Source organism: Periophthalmus magnuspinnatus, chromosome 22, assembly GCF_009829125.3.
Source record: "Periophthalmus magnuspinnatus isolate fPerMag1 chromosome 22, fPerMag1.2.pri, whole genome shotgun sequence".
Lineage (NCBI taxonomy): Eukaryota > Metazoa > Chordata > Actinopteri > Gobiiformes > Gobiidae > Periophthalmus > Periophthalmus magnuspinnatus.
The window spans coordinates 15,588,847-15,609,596 of NC_047147.1; the positions used below are offsets into that span (position 1 = coordinate 15,588,847).

The following is a 20,750-nucleotide window of genomic DNA, read 5'->3' on the forward strand; positions in this document are numbered from 1 at the left end:
TCAAAACCAGGCGCGCGCACTCGTCCCTGGTTGATGACGTCAGTGCCAGCATGCCCGAGAGCGGATGATGTTGAGGTGAGCTCTGAAATACGGTGATGTGTGATTTAATTGGAGACAGAGCTATGTTGATGAGTTCCTGAATGATATTTAGTTGTAACTGCAATATTGTGTCTTCGCAGATTGCTCTTTAGAGCCTTAAAGTCTCCACAAACGCACAGAAAAGCTGTGTGCTCCGCCTGCATGGATCCTAAAGATTACCTCAAATTGTACAGCCCTCCTCCAGAGGTGCGCGGTATGACCAGTCTCAACAGAGAGGCTTTCACAAGGAACATTACCGTCCCAGCTCTCCGGGTGCCCGTTAAAGTTCTTAATAAAGTGGTGAAGAGCCTGAAGAATGTAATTATCCAGCGGCCTGGTTTGTCCCGTGTGGTGCCAGAGAGAGAGGGCAACAGTGACTGTCGTTTGGTTCTTTTGGACCCTCACAAAGTGTCCTCTCCCAGCAGCTTCAGTGGAGCAGAGGCAGAGGCGCTCAGGTCCTTCTCTGTTCTCCTGGAGCTGCAGGACTATCAGATGACTCTGGGCTATGAGAACCTGAAGAGTGAGGAGGTACTGGAGGCAGTGCTGCCTCTGGGACAAGACGTGACCTCGGGCTTCAGCAGAGTGGGGCACATCGCACACATGAACCTGAGGGAGCACCAGCTGCCCTATAGGAACCTTATTGGTGAGATTATAAATGAAAATGAAATAAAACAAACAAAAAAACATCTCAATGCCTTCGTATTAGGTTGGTTTACATTTTGTCTTGCAGGTCAAGTCATTATGGATAAAAACCCAGGAGTGACCTGTGTGGTCAATAAAACAAATACTATAGATTCCACCTACAGAAACTTCAAGATGGAGGTGCTGGCTGGAGAGGAAAACATGGTGGCAAAAGTAGGTCACAGTCATATGATCAGTCATTGTATTTAAAATATATTACATTATAGACATTGCCTACTATAGGTGAAAGAGAATGGGGTCACGTATGAGTTTGACTTCTCACGGGTTTATTGGAACCCACGGCTGAGTACTGAGCACCAGCGGATTGTGCAGCAGGTGAAACCAGGAGACACCGTTTTTGATGTGTTCGCTGGCGTGGGACCCTTCGCCATTCCAGCTGCTCGCTGTGGTGCCAGTGTTTTGGCCAATGATCTAAACCCTGAGTCCTACCGATGGCTACAGCACAACTGTAAACTCAACAAAGTGGACAACAGAGTGAGAACATTTAACCTGGATGGCCGAGGATTTATTCAGGGCCCTCTACGACAGGAGCTGCCTGTACTGCTGAAGCAGAAGGCAACTTTACATGTGGTGATGAACTTGCCTGCTCTGGCCATAGACTTCTTGGATGCTTTCAGAGGTCTGCTGCAGCACGAGCCCCCTAGTGACTCACAACTGCCCACTGTGCACTGCTATGGCTTCTCTAAAGATGACAACCCAGCCCGGGACGTCACGCATAGGGCTTCTGAGGCCGTTGGATTCTCACTGGAAAACAGGAGCTCAGTGCATTTTGTGCGCAATGTGGCACCTAACAAAGACATGATGTGTGTGAGTTTCAGTGTTCCCAAAGAGGTCCTATATAGCAGCAAGCCCACAGTCACAGGTGAGAATGATACAGTTTTAACTCTTTTACAAATATATTATCAATTCAATTTAATATGTAGTTCTCATTTCAGAGTGTGCAGATGAACCAGCTGCAAAGAGACAGAAATGTGAAGAGGCTGCTCAGACAACATAATGGCACTGGATTCTGAATGCAAGAAATAAATATTTTTAACAAAAACAAATTTGCTTTAGGGTTATTGTGTCAGTAAAACAAATTAGTTTCAGTATTGTATACATAAAATAATTTATTGTCAATATTTATTTCAGCAATGTATCAAATTTCATAATTTGAAATGTGTGACAGGTCTACCTGTACCCTACATTATGGCTTGAAGTACTTCTACCCCTATAAATTGACACGTTTTATATATATTTTTATAAATATATATACATACACTGCCTAGCCAAAAAGGTCAAAAAAAAGGTCAGACACTAATATTTTGTTGGACCGTCTTTAGCTTTGATTACGGCATGCATTCGCTGTGACATTGTTTCGAAAAGCTTCTGTAATGTCACAAGATTTATTTCCATCCAGTGTTGTATTAATTTTTCACCAAGAAAAAAATAAATATATATTTTTTTTTTCACCAAGATCTTGCATTGACCCCTCCCTGAACCGCCACCTTAACGTGGTAGAGGGGTTTGAGTGTCTGAATGATCCTGGGAGCTATGTTGTCGGGGGCTTCATGCCCCTGGTAGGGTCACCCATGGCAAACAGATCCAGGGAGACGTGTCTGACTAAGAGCGGTTCAGAAGCCCTTTATGAAGGGAGTTAAATCAAGGCCAGCTATGTTGCCCGGACCTGCATTACTGGGGCCCCACCCTGGAGCCAGACTTGGGGTGGGTGCTCGACAGCGAGCGCCTGGTGGCCGGGCTTCTGCCCACGGGGCCCGGCCAGGCTCAGCCCGAAGGAGTGACGTTGGGTCGTCCTCATGTGGACCCACCACCTGCAAGAGGATCCATAAGGGGCTGGTGCATGGAGATCTGGGCGGCAGTCGAAGGCCGGGGCCTCAACGACCGGATCTCCATGGAGACTAGCTCTGGGGACATGGAATGTCACCTCGCTGGGGGGGAAGGAGCCGGAGCTTGTGCTAGCGTTACCGACTAGATATTGGACGTTCTCTCAAACCCCTGAAGAAGAAAGATTTTGTGGTTTATGTGAGTTGGGCAAAGTAGAAAGTGAAGTTCATTTTTTGTTGTATTGTCCATTTTATGATGAATTTAGAAATCCTTTATTTAATGAAATGTTCACCTAGTGCCCTGAAATGGTCTGGTGTGATGATGACAGCAAGATGAAATGGTTGTTTAATTCTAATTTTGATAAGTTTATAAGTTGGCATCATTTCTATGTAAAGCCTGGAAGAAGCGGCAGATGAGTTTGTTTAAATGAGTTTATTGTTGTTTTCTGTTGTATCACACGTCTGGACTATTGTATTTTTGTTAATGGTGTCTTATAAGCCCATTAAAGGGCTCGGCATTCTTTGTATGCAAGACAATAATAAACTAAATCAATCAATCAATCTATAATCGGCCTCGCCTCCACGCACAGTTTGGGCTCTGGAACCCAACTCCTTGAGAGGGGCTGGACTCTCCATTTCTCTGGCGTTGCCCGCGGGGAGAGGCGGCGAGCTGGTGTGGGCTTGCTCATTGCCCCACAGCTCAGCCGCCACGTGTTGGAGTTCACCCCGGTAAACAAGAGGGTCGTGTCCCTGCGCCTTCAGGTTGGGGACAGGTCTCTCATTGTTGTGGTGGCCTACGGGCCAAACAGCAGTGTAGACTACCTGGCCTTCTCGGAGTCCCTGTGAGGGGTACTAGACAGTCTACCGACCGGGGACTCCGTTGTTCTCCTGGGGGACTTCAACACCCACGACAGTGACACCTGGAGGGGCGTGATTGGGAAGAACGGCCTCCCAGATCTGAACTCGAGTGGTGTTTTGTTACTGGACTTCTGTGCTAATCACAGTTTGTCCATAACAAACACCATGTTTGAGCACAAGGGTGTCCATCAGTGCACGTGGCACCAGGACACCCTAGGTCGGAGGTCGATGATGTCATCTGATCTCCAGCCGCGTGTCTTGGACACTCGGGTGAAGAGAGGGGCTGAGCTGTCCACTGATCACCACCTGGTGGTGAGTTGAATCCGCTGGCGGAGGAGGAAGCCGGACAGACCTGGCAGGCCCAAGCGTACCGTAAGGGTCTGTTGGGAACGCCTGGCAGAGCCTTCTGTCAGGGGTCTTCAAATCACACCTCCGGGAGAACTTCTTCCTGATCCCGGGGGAGGCTGGAGACATGGACTCCGAGTGGGCCATGTTCTCCACCACTATTGTCGATGCGGCCGCTCGTAGCTGTGGTCGTAAGATCTGCGGTGCTTGTCGTGGCGGCAATCCCCGAACCCGGTGGTGGACACCGGAAGTAAGGGATGCCGTCAAGCTGAAGGGGGGTGCTCCGGGAGTATGGGGTCCGGGGCTTTTTGCTAAGGGCTGTCCGGTCCCTGTATGACCGGAGCAGGGGCTGTGTTCGCATTGCTGGCAGTAAGTCAGACCTGTTCCCGGTGCATGTTGGACTGCCCTTTGTCACCGATCCTGTTCATTATATTTATGGACAGAATTTCTAGGCGCAGCCAGGGGCCGGAGGGGGTCTGGTTCGGGAACCACAGGATCTCATCTCTGCTGTTTGCGGATGATATTGTCCTGATGGCTTCTTCTTCAGAACCTGCAGCAGGCACTGGGGCGGTTTGCAGCTGAGTGTGAAGCGGCTGGGATGAGAATCATCTCCTCCAAATCCGAGGCCATGGTTCTCGACCGGTGGGAGAGTCTGTCTCAAGTGGAGGAGTTCAAGTATCTCGGGGTCTTGTTCACGAGTGAGGGAAGGATGGAGCGTGAGATTGACAGGCGGATCGGCGCAGCGTCTGCAGTGATGTGGTCGCTGTATCGGTCTGTTGTGGTAAAGAAGGAGATGAGCCAGAAGGCGGACTGGACTCTGTAGTGCACAATCCATGTGTTAAAATGATGTCTCGAGCTCTCTGAACCATTCTTTCACAATTTAAGCCCAATGAATCCTGACATTGTCATCTTGGAATATGCCCATGCCATCAGGGAAGAAAAAAATCCATTGACGGAATAACCTGGTCATTCAGTATATTCAGGTGTCAGCTGACCTCATTCTTTGAGCACAGACTGTTGTTGAACGTAGACCTGACAGTTGATAAAGCCAGGCTCTGTGTGTGTGTGTGTGTGTGTGGGTGTGTGATATATATATATATATGTATATGTATATGTATATATATATATATATATATATATATATATATATATATATATATATATATATATATATATATATATATATATATATATATATATATATATATATATATATATATATATATATTAATAGTATCTATATATATAACACACCCACACACACACACACACACAGAGCCTGGCTTTATCAACTGTCAGGTCTACGTTCAACAACAGTCTGTGCTCAAAGAATGAGGTCAGCTGACACCTGAATATACTGAATGACCAGGTTATTCCGTCAATGGATTTTTTCTTCCCTGATGGCATGGGCATATTCCAAGATGACAATGTCAGGATTCATTGGGCTTAAATTGTGAAAGAATGGTTCAGAGAGCTCGAGACATCATTTTAACACATGGATTGTGCACTACAGAGTCCAGTCCGCCTTCTGGCTCATCTCCTTCTTTACCACAACAGACCGATACAGCGACCACATCACTGCAGACGCTGCGCCGATCCGCCTGTCAATCTCACGCTCCATCCTTCCCTCACTCGTGAACAAGACCCCGAGATACTGAACTCCTCCACTTGAGACAGACTCTCCCACCGGTCGAGAACCATGGCCTCGGATTTGGAGGAGATGATTCTCATCCCAGCCGCTTCACACTCAGCTGCAAACCGCCCCAGTGCCTGCTGCAGGTTCTGAAGAAGAAGCCATCAGGACAATATCATCCGCAAACAGCAGAGATGAGATCCTGTGGTTCCCGAACCAAGACCCCCTCGGCCCTGCTGCGCTAGAAATTCTGTCCATAAATATAATGAACAGGATCGGTGACAAAGGGCAGTCCAACATGCACCGGGAACAGGTCTGACTTACTGCCAGCAATGCGAACACAGCCCCTGCTCCGGTCATACAGGGACCGGACAGCCCTTAGCAAAAAGCCCCGGACCCCATACTCCCGGAGCACCCCCTTCAGCTTGACGGCATCCCTTACTTCCGGTGTCCACCACCGGGTTCGGGATTGCCGCCACGACAAGCACCGCAGATCTTACGACCACAGCTACGAGCGGCCGCATCGACAATAGTGGTGGAGAACATGGCCCACTCGGAGTCCATGTCTCCAGCCTCCCCCGGGATCAGGAAGAAGTTCTCCCGGAGGTGTGATTTGAAGACCCCTGACAGAAGGCTCTGCCAGGCGTTCCCAACAGACCCTTACGGTACGCTTGGGCCTGCCAGGTCTGTCCGGCTTCCTCCTCCGCCAGCGGATTCAACTCACCACCAGGTGGTGATCAGTGGACAGCTCAGCCCCTCTCTTCACCCGAGTGTCCAAGACACGCGGCTGGAGATCAGATGACATCATCGACCTCCGACCTAGGGTGTCCTGGTGCCACGTGCACTGATGGACACCCTTGTGCTCAAACATGGTGTTTGTTATGGACAAACTGTGATTAGCACAGAAGTCCAGTAACAAAACACCACTCGAGTTCAGATCTGGGAGGCCGTTCTTCCCAATCACGCCCCTCCAGGTGTCACTGTCGTGGGTGTTGAAGTCCCCCAGGAGAACAACGGAGTCCCCGGTCGGTAGACTGTCTAGTACCCCTCACAGGGACTCCGAGAAGGCCAGGTAGTCTACACTGCTGTTTGGCCCGTAGGCCACCACAACAATGAGAGACCTGTCCCCAACCTGAAGGCGCAGGGACACGACCCTCTTGTTTACCGGGGTGAACTCCAACACGTGGCGGCTGAGCTGTGGGGCAATGAGCAAGCCCACACCAGCTCGCCGCCTCTCCCCGCGGGCAACGCCAGAGAAATGGAGAGTCCAGCCCCTCTCAAGGAGTTGGGTTCCAGAGCCCAAACTGTGCGTGGAGGCGAGGCCGATTATAGATTGATTGATTGATTTAGTTTATTATTGTCTTGCATACAAAGAATGCCGAGCCCTTTAATGGGCTTATAAGACACCATTAACAAAAATACAATAGTCCAGACGTGTGATACAACAGAAAACAACAATAAACTCATTTAAACAAACTCATCTGCCGCTTCTTCCAGGCTTTACATAGAAATGATGCCAACTTATAAACTTATCAAAATTAGAATTAAACAACCATTTCATCTTGCTGTCATCATCACACCAGACCATTTCAGGGCACTAGGTGAACATTTCATTAAATAAAGGATTTCTAAATTCATCATAAAATGGACAATACAACAAAAAATGAACTTCACTTTCTACTTTGCCCAACTCACATAAACCACAAATCTTTCTTCTTCAGGGGTTTGAGAGAACGTCCAATATCTAGTCGGTAACGCTAGCACAAGCTCCGGCTCCTTCCCCCCCAGCGAGGTGACATTCCATGTCCCCAGAGCTAGTCTCCATGGAGATCCGGTCGTTGAGGCCCCGGCCTTCGACTGCCGCCCAGATCTCCATGCACCAGCCCCTTATGGATCCTCTTGCAGGTGGTGGGTCCACATGAGGACGACCCAACGTCACTCCTTCGGCTGGCTGGCCTGGCCGGGCCCCGTGGGCAGAAGCCCGGCCACCAGGCGCTCGCTGTCGAGCACCCACCCCAAGTCTGGCTCCAGGGTGGGGCCCCAGTAATGCAGGTCCGGGCAACATAGCTGGCCTTGATTTAACTCCCTTCATAAAGGGCTTCTGAACCGCTCTTAGTCAGACACGTCTCCCTGGATCTGTTTGCCATGGGTGACCCTACCAGGGGCATGAAGCCCCCGACAACATAGCTCCCAGGATCATTCAGACACTCAAACCCCTCTACCACGTTAAGGTGGCGGTTCAGGGAGGGGTCAATGCAAGATCTTGGTGAAAAAAAAAATATATATTTATTTTTTTCTTGGTGAAAAATTAATACAACACTGGATGGAAATAAATCTTGTGACATTACAGAAGCTTTTCGAAACAATGTCACAGCGAATGCATGCCGTAATCAAAGCTAAAGACGGTCCAACAAAATATTAGTGTCTGACCTTTTTTTTGACCTTTTTGGCTAGGCAGTGTATGTATATATTTATAAAAATATATATAAAACGTGTCAATTTATAGGGGTAGAAGTACTTCAAGCCATAATGTAGGGTACAGGTAGACCTGTCACACATTTCAAATTATGAAATTTGATACATTGCTGAAATAAATATTGACAATAAATTATTTTATGTATACAATACTGAAACTAATTTGTTTTACTGACACAATAACCCTAAAGCAAATTTGTTTTTGTTAAAAATATTTATTTCTTGCATTCAGAATCCAGTGCCATTATGTTGTCTGAGCAGCCTCTTCACATTTCTGTCTCTTTGCAGCTGGTTCATCTGCACACTCTGAAATGAGAACTACATATTAAATTGAATTGATAATATATTTGTAAAAGAGTTAAAACTGTATCATTCTCACCTGTGACTGTGGGCTTGCTGCTATATAGGACCTCTTTGGGAACACTGAAACTCACACATCATGTCTTTGTTAGGTGCCACATTGCGCACAAAATGCACTGAGCTCCTGTTTTCCAGTGAGAATCCAACGGCCTCAGAAGCCCTATGCGTGACGTCCCGGGCTGGGTTGTCATCTTTAGAGAAGCCATAGCAGTGCACAGTGGGCAGTTGTGAGTCACTAGGGGGCTCGTGCTGCAGCAGACCTCTGAAAGCATCCAAGAAGTCTATGGCCAGAGCAGGCAAGTTCATCACCACATGTAAAGTTGCCTTCTGCTTCAGCAGTACAGGCAGCTCCTGTCGTAGAGGGCCCTGAATAAATCCTCGGCCATCCAGGTTAAATGTTCTCACTCTGTTGTCCACTTTGTTGAGTTTACAGTTGTGCTGTAGCCATCGGTAGGACTCAGGGTTTAGATCATTGGCCAAAACACTGGCACCACAGCGAGCAGCTGGAATGGCGAAGGGTCCCACGCCAGCGAACACATCAAAAACGGTGTCTCCTGGTTTCACCTGCTGCACAATCCGCTGGTGCTCAGTACTCAGCCGTGGGTTCCAATAAACCCGTGAGAAGTCAAACTCATACGTGACCCCATTCTCTTTCACCTATAGTAGGCAATGTCTATAATGTAATATATTTTAAATACAATGACTGATCATATGACTGTGACCTACTTTTGCCACCATGTTTTCCTCTCCAGCCAGCACCTCCATCTTGAAGTTTCTGTAGGTGGAATCTATAGTATTTGTTTTATTGACCACACAGGTCACTCCTGGGTTTTTATCCATAATGACTTGACCTGCAAGACAAAATGTAAACCAACCTAATACGAAGGCATTGAGATGTTTTTTGTTTGTTTTATTTCATTTTCATTTATAATCTCACCAATAAGGTTCCTATAGGGCAGCTGGTGCTCCCTCAGGTTCATGTGTGCGATGTGCCCCACTCTGCTGAAGCCCGAGGTCACGTCTTGTCCCAGAGGCAGCACTGCCTCCAGTACCTCCTCACTCTTCAGGTTCTCATAGCCCAGAGTCATCTGATAGTCCTGCAGCTCCAGGGAACAGAGAGAAGGACCTGAGCGCCTCTGCCTCTGCTCCACTGAAGCTGCTGGGAGAGGACACTTTGTGAGGGTCCAAAAGAACCAAACGACAGTCACTGTTGCCCTCTCTCTCTGGCACCACACGGGACAAACCAGGCCGCTGGATAATTACATTCTTCAGGCTCTTCACCACTTTATTAAGAACTTTAACGGGCACCCGGAGAGCTGGGACGGTAATGTTCCTTGTGAAAGCCTCTCTGTTGAGACTGGTCATACCGCGCACCTCTGGAGGAGGGCTGTACAATTTGAGGTAATCTTTAGGATCCATGCAGGCGGAGCACACAGCTTTTCTGTGCGTTTGTGGAGACTTTAAGGCTCTAAAGAGCAATCTGCGAAGACACAATATTGCAGTTACAACTAAATATCATTCAGGAACTCATCAACATAGCTCTGTCTCCAATTAAATCACACATCACCGTATTTCAGAGCTCACCTCAACATCATCCGCTCTCGGGCATGCTGGCACTGACGTCATCAACCAGGGACGAGTGCGCGCGCCTGGTTTTGATTGGTCAGAAAATTGAACGCTGATTGGTCATCCTCTTCACTGACGTTTCAAGGCGACAAAATAAACAAACTTGTGAAAAGTTGTCGGGAGATTAGACCGCGTGATAAAAGTATGGGATTATAAAAACTCTGTGTTTTGTGTCGAGGAGCTGCGCGGTGTGAGTGAGGTTAGAGTGCAGTCTGTGCTCCCACTGCGCGACAGGCTGCCATGAGTGACACCAGAGGAAACGAGGAGGAAAATGAAGTTACACTTTTACTCACAAACGTAAGTCCTGATGGTAATCATACTGACAATGGTGGCACATGTAAGTAAAGTGTAAAATAATGTAATGTGTTACTTCATATGCTCATTTATTTCTCCTCCGTTCTTCGGCATTCCTCTTTTTTCTCTGGATTTGATCATGTCAGCAGTTTCCAAAACTCATACTCAGCTTGTTTCTGCTGTTGCTCAAGTGCATTTAGAAAAATGCTGATATGAATTAACTCATATATTTTACAACTAATTTACAGCAGTATGTTAAACATGTATGACTACAATTTGATCATTATTGAGTACTTTTAATACCTTAGGCCTTGTTCAGTTAATTAACATGCATGTTACATAATATACAGGTATGTGACCATCACATGCTCATGCTTACTGATCAGGGATTTACATGTAATCGAGAAATGTAATTTATATAGGCATTCGTTTTTAGAACACTTACAATTAAATGTAGATGTTTAAAACCAATCCTATTTGTTTCCTGGGGCACAACAGAAATTCCAAGTCAATCCAAGAGTAGTCCACAGGTCAGCCAGACTTGTCCAATCCCGGGCTGAAGCAAAGGGCCCATTATGACCAGGATATTCCCTATAAGAGAGGTCATGCAGTCTCTGCAGCTCTCCTGTGCCTGAGCCTGGGCAGCTGTCCCACTGTAAACAGCTTAAATCCCTGTCCATCTCCTCTCATCCTGTGATATACCACTGCAGTGCTCCATCTGCAGCCTGGATAGTATCTCCTCACTATTGAATAGCTTTGTCCTGTTGTGGCAGTGCGTTACATTGATTATGTTGGTGTTCTGTGCAGGGCATGGGCAGCCAGAGCAGAGAAGCCTCCTTCGCTTTTTCTGTTTTTAACCTGATGAATGCCATCATGGGCAGTGGCATTCTGGGCCTAGCTTATGCAATGGCCAACACAGGCATTGTTGGATTTTGGTGAGTGAAGTATTGAGCTGCTGGGTTCTCAAAACTTGCCTTTAATTTTTGATTCCACTGTTTTGTTTTGTTTTTGTGCTCCACAGTTTACTTCTGATGTTAGTGTCTTCTCTGGCAGCCTACTCAGTCCACCTCCTCCTAAAGCTTTGTGACCAAACAGGTGACCCTTTTTATTATTACTGTATCATAGATGAGGAAACCCCATTTCAAAATACATTAGTTAATATTAAACCAAACATAGTGACACTTGCTTTGTTTTAGATAGAGTTCATTAGCATTGACTATTATGCTCTTATCAACTGATATCAACTTCACAACTATAGATTGGTTTAGATAATGTCCAACAGTGAAAAGAAATTGAAGACCATTTTTTTCCTTTTTTGCATTAGAGATAGAACTATTGTGTTTTTCACAGGTATCAATTCATACGAAAGTCTTGGGGAGCGGGCATTACAAAAACCTGGAAAGGTATGAAAATTTGTTTACAGACAGAGATCATTGTATTTATTTATCTAAACATCATTATATATTCTCCAGGTCTTGGTTGGATGTGCTATTTTGATTCAAAACATTGGTGGTGAGTCAATTCCTTGACACCTACGAGTACCAATATTCGGTTGATTTCATTAGGAGTTTTGCCCCTACTGCCCCCTACTGCCTGTCTGATATTTTCCCTTTTTTCCCCATTAGCTGTGGTCCTGTCACCTCTGACCTTTCTCTTTAATATCCTGTTACACCTATCTCCTCACTCTCTTATCTCTTTTCCCTGTCTCTCTCCTCTCCCTTGTTTCTCTCCCCTGTCTCCCATGTCTCTCCTTTCTCATTCCTCTACCCTGTTGCACCTGTCTCACTCCTCTCTCTTGCCTCTCTTCCCTATCTTTCCTTTCTCACTACTCTCCCTTGCCTCCCCTGCCTCTCCTGTCCCTCCTGTCTCTCCTGTCTCCCCTGTCTCACTCCTCTCCCTTGTCTCTCTCCCGTTTCTCCTTCCTCACTCCTCTCCCCTGTCTCCCCTGTCTCTACTGCCTCACTCCTCTTCCTGGCTCCCCTGTCTCACTCCTCTCCCCTGCCTTCCCTGTCTCCCCTGTCTCCCGTTTCTCACTCTTCTCCCCTGTCTCCACTGTCTCTTCTTCTCCCTTGTCTCTCTTCCTTGTCTCTCTTCCTTGTCTCTCTTCCTTGTCTCTCTTCCTTGTCTTCCGGTCTCTCTCCTAACTCTGTCCCCAGTCTCTCCTTTCTAACTCCTCTCCCTGTCTCCCCTTTCTCACTCCTCTCCCTTGTCTCTCTCCTCTCCCCTGTCTCCATGTCTCACTTCTCTCCCCTGTCTTGCTCCCCTGTCTCCTTTCTCTCTCCTCACCCTGTCTCCTGTCTCTCCTCTTTCACTCCTGTCCCTGTCTCCCTCCCTTGTCTCCCCTGTCTCTCTACTCACCCTTTCTCATCTTTCTCTCTCCCTTTTCTGTCTCCCTTGTCTTTCTCCTTTGTCTCCCTTGTCTCACACATCTCCACTGTGTCCCCTGTATCACTCCCCCCCGTCTCTCTCGCCTGTCTCCCTCTTCTTCCTTGTCTCTCTCCCCTGTCGCTCCCATCGCTCTCCGCTCCCCTTTCTCTCTTCCCTATTTCCCCTGTCTCACGCATCTCCCTTGTCTTTCTCCCCTGCGTCACTCCTCTCCCCTCTCCCCTGTTTCTCTCCACTGTCTTTCGTCTGCCTCAACTCCTTCGCAGATCCTACATTAGTGCCCCACTTGTACTGAAGTGTGTGGAGGTGGCAGCACTGCACCCTCTGTCTGTGTGAACTCCAGGCCCCGTATAATAGAGGGCAATTAGTAATGCTCTGAGTAAACATTCATTTACACAGCCTAAGGCTGATTTGACCTTAATTAACAAGCAGCCCAACTCTCTCACAGGAAGCCCCTAATGAAATCAAAGAGAGGCAGGAGGCCTCACATTTTCTGCACAATTGTTAAGAAAAAATTTTTTTTCTTTCTCTCACTCAAAGGTCATATATTAAACGTGTAATTTGTAAGTATTGTCCCACCAGGAATTGCAGTGACCGTAATGTTGTGCTTCCAAACTAACTGCATGCTTTTAAGCAGGTTTCCTCGTTGAACAGTGATAATAATTTTATATATATATATATATATATTATATATATATATATATATATATATATAATTTTTTTAAGTTATTCAACTAAAGATGTTGCTTGAAATCTTCCATTTAGTGACACATACATTTTTTAAAAGTCATTGGTTATTACAGAGAAAGGGTAACCCTCTGTCTGTGTGGGCTGTAGAGTTTTGGAGGAATTTTCCAAGCTAAACGAATACAGGATCTAGGGGATTATAGGAAAAGCTTATTTAAGGGGCGAATGCAAGTCCTGCCTCAGGGTATTGAGGTCCAGGCTAACTCTTTGGGCTAACTCAGGCTCTGTCTGGCTTCCTCGGTCTAAATACCTCCAACATATCTGCAAATAGAAATTACCACAGCACTGCACAATTGCTGCTTTGTCCTCTTCTGGAACCAGATATTACATCAACTTATACAGCCATATCTCGTTCACCTTTTGTTTTTTGTGTTTCTTCTACTGGTGTGATATTGAGTAGTGACCCAGAGCTCTTGTCTGATGGTTAATCAGAGCTCTATCCAGGGCTTGGTAATATCCTGTGTGTAGTTGTGAGGTGGAACGGTTCAGGAGCCTAGATTAGTGTCACAGATCATTATTGTTAGCATTCCTGCCTCACATTTCCCCAACAGCTGGAACATCTGCAGAGTGTCTGCTGCAGGGCTTTGCTGGAGATCTGCTAGAGCCCACTCCACCCTCTGCATTAACCGGGAGACACTCTGCCCTCGCTCCTTTTTCCCCTTTCCTTACCTGCTTTAGGACAATGTTGATTCCATTTTTGGACCAATTTTCAGACCAATATTTGGCAGAATAAGAATAGGTTTGAGCAATTAAAACAGAGCTTCTCTAGAAGAACAGAAAAAACAGAGTATAAGAGATAAGAAGAGTAATGTAAACACATTATTAACATAAGTGACCTGATGTTATTTGTGTACGAAACATTTCCATTTATTTTCTCGCAGCATGTCATCTTATTTGTTCATCCTGAAGTCAGAGCTTCCTGCTGCCATTAATAATTTCCTAAATGCAAACGGTGCAGGGTAAGTATCTACAGCACGGTAGTAAAAATATATTATTATATTCACCATCCTCCACAGCTGCGGTCATATGTATTTTGTAAATGTGTAATGGGCCAAAAGTCTCAATCAAGTCTCTGCTATAGTGGGTTACATCACATTTGGGCAGTATGAAATGTGTGAGACAACGGAGAGCATGGAATGGCCATATAAATTATTGATCACTTTATTATCTGCCTCGTGGGTGTAGGGACTACAGTCTGATTGTTACACATCTGAATGTACAGCTGCTTTGGATTAGTGTTTAGTCCAAATCTTTCACACATGTTCCCCCATCAGACTGATACTGCAGCAGATCAGTTATGCCATTGTAATTGCACCCTTGCTGAGAGGACCAAACACTTGTGTTAATGAGAGCCATTCAAAACTGAACAGACCCTGCTCCACTGATGTCCAAGTCAGTTGTCCTCAACTCCAAAAAGAGCTATTTCTGCTGATGTAAATGCTTATGTTGTTTAGTTCTAACATGAGTGTGTAGAGGAGCAGCACAGCTGTCCAACTGGAGCAGGTGCTATTAGGCCACTCATAAAGACGAGTGGGCCCGTCCCCTGACCCCACACTTCCACAGACTGACAGCCCTCTCCTAACCCAATCTTCACAACCTTCACTCAGCCTATACACATAAACACACAGGATTGACAACTTACTTTATAGAATTCTATGGAGATATACACTGCCTGACCAAAAAAAGTCACCACTTGGATTTAATTAAGCAATTAGGTATGAGCCTCCTCCAGTTGGTCAGGTCTAGGTATGAAGTATGTGCTCAAAGAATGAGGTCAGCTGACTACCTGATTATACTGAATGACCAGGTTATTCCATCAGTGGATTTTTTTCTTCCCTGATGGCACGGGCATATTCCACGATGACAAAGCCAGGATTCATTGGACTCAAATTGTGAAAGAATGGTTCAGGGTGCATGAGACAACATTTTCACACATGAATTGGTCACCACAGAGTCCAGACCTTAACCCCATTGAGAATTGTGTATTTTGATCATTTCCTTGACTTAAGACTGAAATGTCTGGAAATAAATAAATAAAGTAAGTAAGTAAAGTAAGCAAATCTTTGGGATGTGCTGGAGCAGGCTTTGCACAGCACAAGATCTTGGCGAAAAATTAATACAACACTGGATGGAAATAAATCTTGTGACACTGCAGAAGCTTATCAAAACAATGCCACAGCGAATGCGTGCCATAATAAAAAATAAAGGCGGTCCAACAAAATATTAGAGTGTGATGTGTGACCTTTTTTTTTTTTTTTTTTGCTGGCGACTTTTTTTTTTTTGGCCAGGCAGTGTACCTGTTCTATAGAATGAATGAATGACTTCCACTGTTGCAAAGTCAATTTATTTTCCCCCCTTTTTTCAGAACTACCTGGTATGAAGATGGGCGGCTTCTGCTAATACTGATTACGCTTTGTTTTGTTTTACCTTTGGCAATATTGCCAAGAGTTGGTAAGCAATTTGTTACAAACACCCAAAAAAGCTGTGTGCTACGCCTGCATGGATCCTTGTTGTTTGTTCTTGTTTTTGTATGCTTGATGATAATAATACATTTTAATAAAGTCTGTTGTTTGTCCAAACTGCAGGGTTTCTGGGTTATACCAGTGGTTTGGCGTTTCTCTTCATGCTGTACTTCACAGTTGTGGTGAGTGATGTGTGTCAGAACATATCGTCTTGTGGTACTTGCTCTATTGTGGCTGATTGTGTGTCCTAAAGGTTGTGATGAAGAAGTGGACCATCCCTTGTCCTCTGCCCAACATCACAGTCTCATTTGGATCCTTCCAGGTAACAAACATAAGATTTAACAACTAACGGCCACAATCTTTCCAGCCATGCCAGCCAGATTTAGATTGTGTTGAGAGTATATATGTGCCATCAGTGTTTGTTTAACATCTCCTGTCATTGTAACTCTGAGCAAGCTAGAGCTCCTTGCACCAGGTTAGACAACGGTGGCTTGTTTGAAGTTTTCCTCTATGTTGGAGGAGGACTAGAGTCAAACTGACTTTTGGAGAGGGGAGTTGAAGTGTCCCTGTCAAACCTGGAAGTGACATTTGACCCTATGGAGTTCAGCGCATGAGATAACTTCCATGAACCCACTCTGAAGCTCTTCCTTGTTCTAACCAATGTCTCATTGTCCCTTCAGGTATCGAATTCATCAGGCTCAGAGTGTACAGCCAAACTCTTTGTCCTGTCGAGTAAGGTATGTACCAAGCCCTCCATATGTGGAACCTGGGATAGTGACAAGCTGTGGAAAGTCTGTCTGCTGTTCTGTGGTTTTCTCACAAGAAGACCACAGAACAGCAGAAGGTCTGTGTCATGTTTATGACACAGTGATACCATATGTGAATGTTCTTAGCACATTAGAGCCCCTTGATTTCTGTGATCTGACAATTGTGCTGTGTTATGCAGAGTGCATATGCCATCCCCACAATGGCCTTTTCCTTCCTGTGTCACACTGCTGTCCTGCCCATCTACTGTGAGCTAGACCGGTTCGTAACTAATCTTTTTATAGTCTATTTCCCACTTAAAAAGCAGTTACACTAATTACACATGTGTGTTTCAGACCGACTAAGAAGAGGATGCAGAGGGTTACAAACTTGAGTATTAGCCTTAGCTTCATTCTCTACCTGGTATCAGCCTTGTTTGGATACCTCACCTTCTATGGTAGGAAACACATAGAGGAAATACTGTACTTTTATTCATTCATCAGATATTGTCAAAGTCCCACCTTATTTTCCCACCATCCATCCAATCAAAGAATGATTTTTGCCCTTACCCCCTTTGGTCTACCTCTCCAGCTCATGTGGACTCTGAGTTGCTGCAGGGATATGACGCCTATCTGCCGCGAGACATTGTAGTGATGACTGTGAGAATTGCCATCCTGCTCTCTGTCCTCCTCACTGTACCGCTCATCCACTTTCCTGTAAGCAAAGATAGAACTCTACCCAGTTACTTCTCACATTCCTGTCTGCTAATAAAATATGCATGTTTTAGGCCCGTAAAGCAGTCATCCTCCTTTTGTTTGGATCACGCCGTTTCTCCTGGTGGATCCACTCCCTGACTACTGTCTGCATTCTGGCTGTCGTGTTGATCTTGGCCATCTTTGTTCCTGACATCAGAAATGTCTTTGGAGTGGTTGGTATGTGCTCATTTAAGTGTAATTCATACAGTGGGTTTAGTTTCCAAGGCACATGAGCTCGACCTGTATTGATCCCAGTTCACTGATGGCCGTATATCCTTGTGTATAATTAATGTCACATGTTGTTATGAGTATTTCCTGTTTGGTCTAGGGTCGACCACCTCCAGCTGCCTGCTGTTTGTTTTCCCTGGTCTTTTCTACCTCAGGATCAGCAATCAGCGCTTCAGGTCTTTGGACTATATTGGGGTAAGTGAAGTGTAATTATATTGTGTTCATCTGTCCAAATTTGGACAGCAACCCCCTCTGATAGGTTTCAACTATTGGAAAGATTGATACAAAACTGTGTCTTCATTGGTGGCTATGTTTATATTCACACCAAAAATCTTATTACTACTGGTATATGATTTCTGGATTTCTAGATTATTGTCTGACATGCAAGACAATGAACATTACATTGTTCACACCTGTGCAGTTTTTGACTAATGTACCAAAGACAAAACTGAAAGAGAAAATATAAAAGACTGAAAGATTATTATTTTTTTTAATCCTTGTACATTTTCTTCCAAGTACAATAGTTGCTTTAAAATTCCATTGATTCACTAAATTGTGACCAAGTGTTTTTGATCATGTTTCTTTTATGCACAACAAAAACAGATCTTATTATTAGGTTATCTGTTTATTTTAGTTATTTTTACTGAACTTGTAAATGTATCCCAGTTAGTGTATATACCTACCAGCTGAACAGGAACTTTTAAGGTTCTATGGGAGTAGTCTGCACGGGGGGAACTTTTTATTATTTTATTAATATTACCTAGATTATGTTTATTCTAAACAGTCATGAATAATATTTTTGTGTATTTAAGTGACTAAATGTAACACTGGCTAATACTGGTTACAAAGTGTCATAGATTTATCTTAAATGTAACTTTTAAAATTGTGTCAGTATTGGCATTTACTGAAGAAATTGTATAAAATGTCAATAACATTAATTGAATGAAAATGTGATAGTGGCAATATGTCAAGTCTTGGACATACACTAGACATAAGTGTAATTTCCATTGGTTTCTCATCTTCAGCATAGATAAGAAACCAAGGAAAATTATGTATTAACGAATATTTCTATAAATATGTCAATTTTAGCTGCTTAATTTTGCTACCAACAGACATACAGAAAACACAATAGTAAAAACAATAATTGTAGAATTAGCACAAGCTGCACAAAAAGGTTTCATTTCAGTCATCATGTAAATTAATTAAACACTTGGAATATGACATTAGAATAGGACCTAAAGGGTCTAAGGAAATTATATTATATAAATTATTATAGTTTATTACCTCTCTAAAATGTTGTAATAGATGTTATATTGTGTGGTAAATATTGATAATAATACATAATGAGATTTGGACATTGTTACAACTAGTTATATGAATATAACAAACTGCAGTGTTTTTATTTGTGTATATATTTAGCTAGTGTGCTGTTTGTTTCAGGCAGCTTTTCTGGTGGTGTTTGGTGTGATGGTGGGAGTCTTGAGTTTGACATTGATCATCTGGACATGGGTCCAGAGCTTCTGAGGTCTGCCACAAATCAACACAACAGAGGGAGGTGAATGGAAGACCTCTGTAGGGATGCATAACACTCAGTTACTACTAAACAAATGAAGATGAAGAACAAAACTCCAGACCATTTTTATATGTTTTTACCTGACATCTGTTAGGAGTGAGACAGAGGCACAGTAGCATTATTTTGAAGCATCATGAAAATACCTCCATTTTACACTGTCAGAATACAAATGTTTTGACCTCACATTTGTGAATTCTATGAAATGGGCAAAAGCAGCCACTACAGTAAACGTTTTGCCTCAGGTAACATTCAATAACTTGACTGATTTATACAGAGTCTGTATGATTCAAATGATTTTATGTTTGATCATTAATGATTATATATAAGGGAACACTCTATAATAATATGCATATTGTGTCATTTTGTATGTTTTATATATTTTTAATGTATGCATGTGTTATGCAATAGTCAGTTCATTATCTCTTTATTTTTAAAATGTATATTTTATAATCTATTGTTTACAATCCCATTGTTTTTTGCTGCTATCTTCTAAGGTGCAAATCAGTCCTTACACAAAATATAATTTTTAATAAAAGGACCAAATCTATGGATGTGCTCATGTCTTTATTTCACTGCTGTAGAACTAATTGATAGGCCCCAACCTGAGGTTTCCATCAAATATCTACTGTTTTTACTTTCTTGCGAAACACAACACACTCCTGGTTTTGAGTCCATGTTCCTACAGTGCTGCTTTTGGTGGTCCTCAAATCCTTTCCCTGAACACATGCTGTCCCAAGCACTGTGTGCAAAGGGGTAGCTCCGTCCTAGTCTGTTCTCTATAGAATCTCCTTGAGGAAAAGTATCCCAAGAACAATTGACAGAGCTCTCTCCAGGCATAGCACAAGGTTACCCCCTAGTGTCTAAGTTGTATATTTGTCATCTAGCCATCTTGCCCAGTTGTTGTACTATTTTGACATAAGCCACTCACGTTAGGTCAGGTTGAAGCGGCCCACCATCTGTTTGGTGTTTACCACAGTCTTGTCTAACAGGCATTCCTCTGGGAGTCTGTTTCTGTGAGCCCTAAACACTGCTGGCATTATGAGGGCTTCCCCTGTCTTTCACGGTGGCCCACGCATCACTCCCTGTGAATGAATCATTTACAGATGTAATGATTTAGGTAAATTGTAATAGTAGTTTTAATACAGTATATCCTTTCCTTATACCTGAGGAATATATGAAACTTACATAACACTATATTAAATATGTTGCTAATGGAAGCTTTATGTTGACAAAATTATGTTTACTTTTTGCCTTTTGTATTTCTCATTCCCTGAAAATAAATTGTTCTATTGAGCAAAACACAAGACCCTTGTGGCACAGTAAGGGCATTGATTGTATGTAGCAGTATGACAGACATTTCTCTATTATTAACCAAAGCAGATTCAGCAGAGCAAGGACAAGTGCATATCTCCTTTCAGACCTGCAGCACAGTGGATACAACACAAAGACTTTACATCTTATTGACTGCATGTATTTCTATGGTACCTGCTCTCACTATTCACTGTTTGATGATGCAGTGAGTGCGGCTGGTGTTCATAGGCACAGCCGATGAAGATACAGTGGTGTTATGTGGGTAAGAGTAATTTGTCAAAAGTGACAAGTATGATGGTTTGAATAACTGCTGTTATAAACAGACTGACAAAAACAACATGAGATAGATAT

At 44.1% G+C, this 20,750-nt stretch overlaps 2 protein-coding genes and 1 pseudogene across 2 annotated transcripts; 2 read left to right on the forward strand and 1 right to left on the reverse strand.

Annotated features, from left to right (window-relative positions):
- The first annotated feature begins 38 nt into the window (after positions 1-38).
- On the forward strand, positions 39-1,815 carry LOC117391047 (tRNA (guanine(37)-N1)-methyltransferase-like). The gene is made up of 5 exons (XM_033988867.2): positions 39-75; positions 180-721; positions 809-933; positions 1,003-1,642; positions 1,716-1,815. The coding sequence occupies exons 1-5, from the start codon at positions 65-67 to the stop codon at positions 1,775-1,777; spliced, it is 1,380 nt and encodes a 459-aa protein (XP_033844758.1). The 5' UTR covers positions 39-64; the 3' UTR covers positions 1,778-1,815.
- Positions 1,816-8,133: 6,318 nt separating this feature from the next.
- On the reverse strand, positions 8,134-9,889 carry LOC117390947 (tRNA (guanine(37)-N1)-methyltransferase-like; annotated as a pseudogene).
- A 128-nt stretch (positions 9,890-10,017) lies between these two features.
- LOC117390951 (probable sodium-coupled neutral amino acid transporter 6) lies at positions 10,018-19,317 on the forward strand. Its single transcript, XM_055231154.1, has 16 exons — positions 10,018-10,197; positions 11,002-11,129; positions 11,216-11,289; positions 11,545-11,597; positions 11,667-11,710; positions 14,208-14,285; positions 15,692-15,777; positions 15,912-15,970; positions 16,042-16,110; positions 16,469-16,525; positions 16,735-16,814; positions 16,889-16,989; positions 17,124-17,248; positions 17,320-17,464; positions 17,616-17,710; positions 18,956-19,317. Exons 1-16 carry the CDS (start codon positions 10,141-10,143, stop codon positions 19,037-19,039), a joined length of 1,335 nt encoding a protein of 444 aa, XP_055087129.1. The 5' UTR covers positions 10,018-10,140; the 3' UTR covers positions 19,040-19,317.
- The last annotated feature ends 1,433 nt before the right edge of the window (positions 19,318-20,750 follow it).

Coding starts and splice junctions, on each gene's coding strand:
- LOC117391047 (XM_033988867.2), top strand. Junction 722..808: donor GCCCTATAGGAACCTTATTG/GTGAGATTATAA, acceptor TTTGTCTTGCAG/GTCAAGTCATTATGGATAAA. Junction 1,643..1,715: donor CAGCAAGCCCACAGTCACAG/GTGAGAATGATA, acceptor TTCTCATTTCAG/AGTGTGCAGATGAACCAGCT.
- LOC117390951 (XM_055231154.1), top strand. CDS start 10,141: ATGAGTGACACCAGAGGAAACGAGGAGGAAAATGAAGTTACACTTTTA. Junction 16,526..16,734: donor TCTTTGTCCTGTCGAGTAAG/GTATGTACCAAG, acceptor TGTGTTATGCAG/AGTGCATATGCCATCCCCAC. Junction 16,815..16,888: donor ATCTACTGTGAGCTAGACCG/GTTCGTAACTAA, acceptor TGTGTGTTTCAG/ACCGACTAAGAAGAGGATGC.